Source organism: Gossypium hirsutum, chromosome A03 (genome assembly GCF_007990345.1).
Source record: "Gossypium hirsutum isolate 1008001.06 chromosome A03, Gossypium_hirsutum_v2.1, whole genome shotgun sequence".
Classification (NCBI taxonomy): Eukaryota; Viridiplantae; Streptophyta; class Magnoliopsida; order Malvales; family Malvaceae; genus Gossypium; species Gossypium hirsutum.
This window is the reverse complement of record NC_053426.1, coordinates 45,050,940-45,060,933: the sequence shown is the minus strand read 5'-3', so window position 1 is coordinate 45,060,933 and position 9,994 is coordinate 45,050,940. Positions and strand designations below refer to the sequence as shown.

Genomic DNA, 9,994 nt, shown 5'->3' with positions numbered 1-9,994 from the left:
GCTTCATGAAGACTCTTCCAAAATTTCCAGGTAAATCGCGAATCTCTATCACAAGAAATCAAAATTGGAATACCATAACACTACAGCAAAACAGGTTTTTAGTGGCGTTTTTTTTATAAGGGCCGCTTAAACTATTTGTGGCGCTTTTACAAACGCCGCAAAAAACGCCGCTAACATTTTGTGGCGTTTATGAAAAAAACGCTCCCACAAATGCCGCTAAAAAACACGACCTTTAGTGGCGCTTTTCCTACAAACGCCACTAAAAATCATGACATTCTAAAAAATTATTTTATTTTAATTAAATAATATTTATTTCTATGTTAAATATTATATTATGTTTAATTTTTGAATTTTGAAATTTGAAATTTAAACTATATACTTTTAAGGATAAATAAAAAATATTAATTAAATTAAATTTTTCATTAAAATTTAAACTTTAAAACTAAATATAAAAATTAATGAATTTAAATTTAATACATAAACATTGATTCAATATGTAATTTAATACATAAAAAATAACACACAGAGACACAAAGTATTACAATTTCTAAAACAAAATTCATCCTCGTGAGAAAAGAATGCCAATTCATCATCACCTCTCATTAATCAAAGGAAAAAATCAGAAAAGAAGAAGAAACAATATACAACAGAGGGCTGGTTCAAGCTTATGTGAAGCCAAAGTATTACAATGCCTGCATATAACTTAGAGAAGTCCTTTGATGCTTTCAATTCAACCGCCAGAGAATCCAAAACACCGGAACAGAAAGCCAAAGTATGCACCTGTAAGCCAAAGTCAGGCCAATAAGGAAATCACTTATACGACCCTCAAAGCCACATATGTCAAAGCACATTATCTGATCTCTTTGAATTATGATATGGAAAGATAAATTTTTAATAATGCCACCATAATGCAAGAATTAGAATTTGTTTCGAGAAAAGTCATTGATCTTGTTATTAATCATGTGCCTTTGCATGTACAGGTGTTGCATCTAAAACCTACATAGTTTAAATAAAAAATATCACCAAATCCATGGCCTATCCTCAAACAATCTATTATTTAGATATGTAAACGAGTCAAACAGAAAGCAGCTCATGGCAAAGCATTTTCCTGATCCACTATGTTAGTTGTTTTTATCTTTATTTCTTCCCTGAGTTCAATTTTAAACCTCAAAATATCTAAATATATTGATGCTCAGAATGCTTAATATTGCGGACAACCAACACAATAGTCTAATACTGGTTTATCTACTATGAAAAAATACTAAATTGTAAGTTACATAGAGAACAATTTTAATTATTTTCATTTCAGAAAGCACCAAAAAAGTTGAACAACCTGCCTAAATTTCATCTGTTAAGGTGGAAAACCTCAGTTACACAAAAGCCTCTCTCAGCCTTTTTGAAATAAATAACCAGCAACTACTATGAATCTTATAGCAAAAATATATATAAGAACAAGTATCTTACCTATGCAACAAAAGGCCATAATTTGCTCAATTGCTTGTTCAATCATTTTTCCTAAAAGGACAACATAGTGTAAGACAGTAAGCAACTACACTGCATAAAATCTTAACACCCAAATGGAAACACCTTTTTTTATACCTAACACATGCAAATGTATCTAGTATTTGAGATGCATATTTTATGCCTTGTCGCATAATGCTCTGACCTAAACAAGATAACACGAAAATAGAGTTACAACCAATTATAACCCAAATGAAACAAGGAAGAAAAACGAGGACTTCTATTGATCAACCTGAGAACAAAACAATACAAGTAAAACGTAGAAAACTCTTGCAGCGAACACACAAAAGTTCTTGTGCAAATATGCCAAGTTCTTTCGAAATCAACTACATCAAATAAATCAAAAGAATATATAAATGTTTTAAATGGAAGAGAGAAAAAATTGATTTTTTTCATTAATCATAACTAAAAGTTCACAAGGCAATAGAAACTAATGCTATTGGAATAATATCTTAAAACAAATCCAATTCAAAATCATTTTGGTATTCATTTCGTAGCCAAATATAGCCTAATCTATTAAAATAATTATACAATTAAATTAAGTGCTCAAAATTTCCATACTTTCTTGAGAAACAAACAGAGTGTGAAAAAAAAAGTACCTGCTGCTCCGAAAGTGGCTTACATTGCATCAGCTGCGAGATCTGTTCATCAAGATCGAGGGCTGAGTCTGTTGGTGCACCCATTTTTGATAATTAAGTAGCAAGAATAGAAATGATAAAGAAAGGGAGAGACCATTAAGGTTGGTGGTACAAATTTAGCACAAAGGCTGAAAAGGTAAAATAGGAATCTAGAATATCTTTTATCCCTCGAAACCAAATAATGAAATTACATGACAAATGCCTTACTGGTATTTTAACTATAATTAGTACAGTTTTTATATTAATGGATTAAAAGTTTAAAGTTCTGATTAAATAGATTGCCAAGTTTAATATGTTCATTTTCTCTACATCAAAAGTTTCAAATTAGTAATTATAATATTCAGTGTTTAAAAATTTGTATAATCTATCAGATTTCTTAATTCAAAATTATCAATATATTCAATATATTGAATCAATAAATTATTTGTGAGATGACTGTAGCCTTTTTTAAGATAATTTCTTCTATTTTCACATATTTTAAGAGTCATGAGTATTACCTTATAGTATTTTATTTGGCCACTATTTTTATTTTTTTAATTAAATAGAGAAGTGTTTATTGTACATATGCATATTTTACAATAAAAAAGATAATATGTCAGACTCCCCACTTGTTATCATTTTAATATCTACTGATTGTTTAACTAAATACATTATGATAATCGATGGGTAAAAAATGATTTTATTAAATTATTATAATTTTATGAAAATTTTGATACTAAAAAATGTAATATAATAAAATTTGCTATTCAAGTGATGGAAATTAACTAATTAGATCTGCTATTAACTAATTAGATCAAGTGATGGGTGATAAAGTGATTCGAATATATTTTTGTATTGATGAGATATATTAACTAATTAGATCTGCTATTCAAATGATGGAAATTAACCTCACGATCAAAACGACCTTGCCTGAGAAGTGCAGGATCTAACAAATCTCTACGATTTGTAGCAGCCCAAAATATAACACCTTTGCCAGTATCAAACCCATCAAGTTCTATTAGTAGCTGATTCAAAGTAGTTTCCCGCTCCTGAGTGGCTACATTATACAGGTGGTCTGTTGTTTCCTTGAAAATCCCCTGACGTCTGATCAGATAGAAAGAAAGAGAGAAATCATTTACATATGATCTTAAAGACAGCTATGTTTTTCTCCTCTCCACTAAATTCATCTATAGTTATCTTCCTATCATAATTGCAGTGATAATTGGCCTATAAAAGGTACTGAATGTAGCCCATTCTCAGTGTCTTATGAAATACCATAAAAGATAACCAAGGCAACTATATTTCCATTCCAATCACTTGATTTAAATCAGATGCAAAATATTAATGCTTAGTTGCAAACTATATCTGCTAAAGCATTCACCTTCAAATGTCAACAAATGGTGTGTTTTCAACAAATTCTTGCATTAAAAAAAGAAAGTATAGGAGCAGCAACAAGATTATCATACCTAGTTGCTAAAGCATCAATTTCATCAATGAATATAACTGATGGTTTATTTACATGCAAAAGATAAGAATTTATCAACAAATTACACAAAGTACATAGCACAACCAAGTATCTGTAAATAAAATAAAAGGAATCTGTACTTATAACATAAAAAAAATAACACAGAAAATACAGCAAGCTGATTTATAGGTGGCCCAACCATCTGCAACATTTTATCTGTTCCCTAATTATTACCATATGCCCAACAATTAATAGCTACATGCTACCTTAGCAATCAAATATAAGAAACTTATAGCATTATCACCTTGGCTCTCTTAAACAGATCCCTGATACGAGTAGAACCAACACCAACTAAAACTTCCACAAATTCTTTGTATTGAGTTACTAATTCTTTGTATAATAAAATTAGAGGTGATCTAAAAGGCATAGAAAAACAAATGTAAAATTTCTTTGTATTAAGTTACTTAGTCCCATATTCCAATAAATACATCCATCCATGACAAAGAAACAGGAAACTGACCTGTAAAGGAAGCATTACTCAGTCCTGCATTAATTAAAGATAGAACCATAAAATTAGCTTAATTCTGCTGGGCAAAATTGCCAAAGATCACATGTAATTCCTGTTTTAAGTAAAGTCGAAGCCTTAAGGGCTGGTACAAGTTACTAATATCACATGTAATTCCAGTTCATGGTTGTTATAATGGTATTGTACAAGTCAAAAAATAACTTTGCTCATGTAATGATTAAAATGCCCCATCCAAGTTCAATTAGTTGCTTAGAACAACAAGAAAGATGTAGAATCTTACAATATAAAACCAGAATAAATAGAATCCTATCACATGAAAGAAATGATTCCTTCCAAGAAAAGGAGTAAATAATAATTTAACTGGAAATCTGGAGCTGAATTCTATATGATCAAGCATTCCATAGTAGGGCCAAGTATGAAGGAAAACAAAACAGTATGGCAAAATCTATTAATTGGGCATAGTTGAGTTACCTTTCTGTTAGCCCTAGCATAGCCAAAATAGGGAATGACGGCAGTAATGTTCTTAGCAGAAGCCCTTCGACAAGCATCGATCATAATGAGAAGCTCCATAAGATTCTCATTGGCAGGGGGACAAGTGGGTTGCACAAGGAACACGTTGCACCCTCTCACACTCTCTTGCAACTGAACATAAATCTCACCATCAGCAAAACGCTTTATCTTGATTTTCCCAAGCTCCAGACCCATATAGCATGCGATTTCCTATCCAATATAGAAAAAGCAATAGCGGGAATTACACAACTCATATTCCTGTATACCTAGATACTTATTAGATATCTAATCTAAACAATCTCAATGAAAGAAAAGAGAGGGTTGAATTGAATCTAAACCTGACCAAGAGCAGGATTAGCAGTGCCAGAAAATATACGGAGCCTAGTGTCGTGTTTGTTGATATCGTTTTGGAAATGGGAATTAGGGGAGAAGAAGGTTGGAAACGCAGGATCAGAGGCGAGGAGAGGAAAGTGAGGCTTTCCATTTTTGAACTTCAATGGCTCCACCAAGCTACACCTCTAGAAATAGGGAAACCCAAATTTTAGCTCCTGAAATTTTATTAGAAAATTAAGAAAAAAACACATATGCAAGTCAAAGATATAATTATTAAGCCCCTCAAAAAGCATGCAGTGGAGTTATACACCTACGTAAGACGTCTAAGATATCTTAATTGTGAGAAGGAAGGAGGAGAGCTAGATCTGGGAATACCATCAGGGATTGTGAGAAGAGGCTGAGAAGAGCAATCGCAAAGGCAAGGTCGGCAAGTGTTGGAAGTGTGGCTGAAGGCTACTAATCCTTCCATGAAATGCCAATAGACACAACCCCACCTTCAACGCCGCCGTCTGGTTCACTGTCATCTCTTCTATCTCAAAGTCTAACTGGAAACCAAATCAAAACTGCTGCTGGAGAGCTTCTTGATTGAAAAGAGCAACGAAGGTGTAAGATTGGGGGTGTTTTGAGGATACTGATTTTAGGGGGGAAAATTAGGGGTTTCAGAGGGGGAAATTTGGGGATAAAGCCACGCCTTAAAAAATGAGATGATTTTTTTTGGCGTTTTTATAAAAAACACAGTTATTGTTAGCCTTTTGTGACGTTTTTCATAAAAATGCCAAAAAAAATTATTTCATTGTAAATAAAACGATACCGTTTTATTCTGCTAAAAGTTTTTTATTTTATCTGCTAAAAATTATTAGTTAAATAATTTTGTAAAATATTTATTATTACTATTTTTTATAAATTGATTCTTATAAATAAAAAATCAAGTACTCTGAAAATAAATATCGTGTATTTTAATAAGAAAACAAATAATTAAATGGCTGTAATTAATTATTAAGTTAAAATTATCTAATATAAACAATCAATCTCTCACGTATCAAATTTCTATTAAAGATTGAGACGTTAATCATGATTTTATATTATTCTTTTCCGATCTAATCTTCATTTCATTAGAGATATTTCTTCCTAACTAAAATATAACTATTTTTCTAGAATTCGATGTGGAATGATTTTAGTTTTTGTATTTCATTTTTATTTGTTATAATCTGGTCCTATCCAAAATAGATAGTTACCTATCCATATCAATGATCTGTTACTTTTTATTTATTTATTTATCAATGTTTTTTTTTAAACCTAATATTTAAATATATCAAATGGTTTGATTAAATATTTTTAAATATAAAACTATTAATTGATTGTAAAAAATTTCATCATTTAACAAATCTTAAGTAAACCTTAAATCCTAAACCATTTAATATATATAAAGTTTATCTATTATCTCTTAAATAATTAAAACTATAATCATAATTTTAATATATTAAAATTAATATTATCTTTTTTACAATTATATAAGAAATTATTTAATATATAAATTAAAAAACACTAATTAATCTAAACCCTAAATCCCTAACCCCTAACCCATAAACCTTAAACCATAAAACATAAACCCTTAACCCCTAAACCTTAAACCCTAACCATCTAAAACTTAAACCCTAACCCTTAACCCATAAACCATAAACCATAATCCTTAAACCCATAATCCATAAACCTTACAATAGTAACTCATAAACATTAAACCCTTAACCATATACCATAAACCCTAAACTATAATGATAATTAATTCAATATTTTAAAATTAATACTATCTCTTTTACAATTATATAAGAAAATATTTAACATAGAAATTTAAAAACAATTAGTCATATACCAAAAATCTTTAAAATTATTTTAAATAATAGTATTTTAATTTTTTTCATTTTTTGTGGCGTTTTTCAAAAAATGCTGCTAAAGATCGAGCATTAGCGGCGTTTTTTAAAAAGTGCCGCTAAAGGTGTACATATAGCGGTGTTTCTTAAAAAAGTGCCGTTAATACTTGATCTTTAGCGGCGTTTTTAAAAAGCGCTGCTAAAGCCACTAAAATCTCAATACAAAACGATGGCGTTTTACAAAATTATTTTGCCAAGCATTAGCGGTGTTTTCTAAAAAGCGCCGCTAATACTCGATCTTTAGCGTTGTTTTTAAAAAGCGCCGCTAAAGCCACTAAAATCTCAATACAAAACGATGGCGTTTTACAAAATTATTTTGCCAAGCATTAGCAATGTTTTCTAAAAAGCGCTGCTAATACTCGATCTTTAGCGGCGTTTTTAAAAAGCGCAGCTAAAGCCACCAAAGGCTCAATACAAAACGACTGTGTTGTGTTAATTTTTTTGTGGCGTTTCAAGCATTAGCGGCATTTTTTAAAAAGCGCCGCTAAAGGTGTACATATAGCGGTATTTTTAAAAAAGCGCCGCTAATTCTCAATCTTTAGTAGCGTTTTTAAAAAGCGTCGCTAATGCTCGTTCTTTAGTGGCGTTTTTCATTCAAACGCTGCTAAAACCTGTTTTGTTGTAGTGTGAAGTCCGACTATCTCATCTATGTACAATTCAGCTAACCTTTGCATTGAATAGTTAGTACGCACAACTAGAAAATGCGCACTCTTTTAAAATCAATCAATAATCACCCAAATTAAACCCTTCTTTGTCGGGAACAATGGCAAAATTGAGACAAAAATCCAAATGATTCTCTCTAATTTCCACTCCAAAATTTGAACCAGTTGTAACAAACCTAAAGAATGTTGATGCTCTCTGTAACAGCCCAAATTTCGGTGAAATCAAAATAGTGGTTTCGGGACCACAAATCTGAGCCGAAAATAAAATTTATTTTTATTTTATTATATGGTCCATAATATGATAGAAATGTCATGTAAAAATTTTGAAAAGAAAAAATTATTGATTATGTGCTTAATTACGAAAAGGACCAAATTGCATAAAATGCAAAAGTTAAATTCTAGTATTTAGAAGGATTAAATAGATATGAAATTCAAAACTTGAGGTCCTCATATGGTAATTAGACCATTAATGAAAAGTTAGTAGATATTTTTGGATGATTTATCCATGGAAAATTAGAAAAAAGGCTAAAGAATAAACTGGAAATCAAAAATATTAAAAGATGATAAATTATTAAAAAAGAAATAAAAATTATTTTTATCACCTTCTTCCCCAAAATAATGCATGGAAACCCTAGGCGAGAGAGAAGAAACTTTCTTGGCCAAATTGGGTAAGTTTTCTTGTCTCGTTTTTAGTGATTTTGATATTTTTGAAACAGGGATAGCGTAATCTATCTATTTAAGGGATCAATTTGAGAAGTTATCAAAGTATGAAAAATGAGTCATGGATTTGTATGCTGAAAATTAGAAATTTATTGTAGAAAATGAGAATTTATGGTAGTAAATTGCACAAATTTTATTTTCCGAGCCTAGGGACGAAATGAGAAGGGGCAAAATAGTAATTTTGCTTAGGATGTAAATTGAGTCTAAATGAGTATGAAATATGAGAAGTTGATGTAAAATTTACTCGTATATATCAAGATAGACCAAATTCGGAGCTACAACGAGAAAAGAGGAAAATATCGGATTAGTAGATTTTACGTACACGAACATTGTCGAGGTAAGTTCGTGTAACTAAATTGTGTTTATTTATGTGCTTGCATTGATTGTGTTTATGTAAATTGTATAAATTTCATAAATATGTGAAAATGATTACATATCCGATCAAGCCCGAAAATAAAAATGTTTGAATTAAATGATAATCCCCGATAGATGATAAAGGATAAACGATGAAAATGTTACTTATATGCTTGAAATGAATGTGGAATGTGTTTATTTGAATTATATGAAAGTTGTGGATGTATGAAATAATCACATGCCCGATAATGCTTGAGAAAAATGTTTGAATCCCGGTTGAATGAAATGAAAATTCGATGGATATGTGATTTCTCAAAATGAATGAGGTCCTGCATTTGTTGCTGACGGGATTTAGCTCGGACGATTAATCCTATTGACCTCATTACAGAAAGGATTTAGCCCAGACAGGTAATCCAGATCAAACTCTTTAGAGCATATGTCATAAAAAGAATTTAGCCTGGACTGGTAAACCTGTTGTATACATGTATGGCTCGAAAGTGTACTCCCTAAAATAGTACATTATGGGTAAAATTGAATATGAATTGACGAATCCTGATTTGTACACCACGAGTGTACTACCTGTGTATGCATCAATATTTTAGATGAATTCAACGGGTAAAAGTTCTTGACATGAGAAGATATGAATAAGAAATGAGTTATTACACATATCAGCCTAAAATACATGAAAATGATGATACGTGATAATTGATATATGGAAATATGAAATGACAATATTGTACATGGAATTTATTTGATAAGTATGTACATCTTGGTTTATAGACTTATACACCTTAAGTGTACTAATCGTGACCTTGATATTACGAGTAATATGAGTAAAGTTCTGATATGAAATGATCTGAACTCGAAATGAACTAGGATGAAATTATACTTGTAATAATGAGATAAATTATGCATGTTGAATGAATTCATGTTATGGAAAGCATATGTGCTTGGAATCTTGATTATTGTTGAGCACATATATGTTTTGATGTTATTATGAATTATATGAATAACAAGGGCAATGTAGGATGTGTGTGTAGGGCTTGAGGTCAAATTGATTGAATATGCCTTACATAGTTACCTCATAATAGAATGAATGGTAAGTTAAATATCATGTTATACGAACTTACTAAGCATTTTATGCTTACTTAGTTTTATTTCCCTATTTTATATTAAATCGAAAGCTCGTTGGATTGGAAGCTTGGCGGAGATCATTCACACTATCTATCGGCCCATGTTGGTACACTATGGTAAATCAATTATGGTCGTAAAGGCATGTATAGGTTATATTGGCCATATTGGCAAGTAAATGTAAATGATGCTTGTAATCTAGCCATTGGAATGGCTAGTAATGGTTT

The 9,994-nt window shown here is 30.8% G+C and overlaps 1 protein-coding gene across 17 annotated transcripts; it reads right to left on the bottom strand.

Annotated features, from left to right (window-relative positions):
• Positions 1 to 484: 484 nt before the first annotated feature.
• Positions 485 to 5,677, bottom strand: LOC107887132 (ATP-dependent zinc metalloprotease FtsH homolog). 17 transcript variants are annotated; one of them, XM_041096436.1, is made up of 9 exons: positions 5,287 to 5,677; positions 4,978 to 5,187; positions 4,601 to 4,849; positions 3,064 to 3,242; positions 2,121 to 2,188; positions 1,754 to 1,847; positions 1,600 to 1,666; positions 1,465 to 1,515; positions 485 to 780 (listed from the first exon to the last, which is right to left on the bottom strand). In XM_041096436.1, the coding sequence occupies exons 3-8, from the start codon at positions 4,675 to 4,677 to the stop codon at positions 1,503 to 1,505; spliced, it is 498 nt and encodes a 165-aa protein (XP_040952370.1). In that variant the 5' UTR covers positions 4,678 to 4,849; positions 4,978 to 5,187; positions 5,287 to 5,677; the 3' UTR covers positions 485 to 780; positions 1,465 to 1,502. The 17 variants fall into 17 exon arrangements, 4 of the variants coding, with proteins under 4 accessions (XP_040952370.1, XP_016666774.1, XP_040952369.1 ...); XM_016811285.2 differs by having other exon boundaries at positions 5,348 to 5,676; XM_041096435.1 differs by having other exon boundaries at positions 4,978 to 5,157; positions 5,348 to 5,676.
• Positions 5,678 to 9,994: the final 4,317 nt, after the last annotated feature.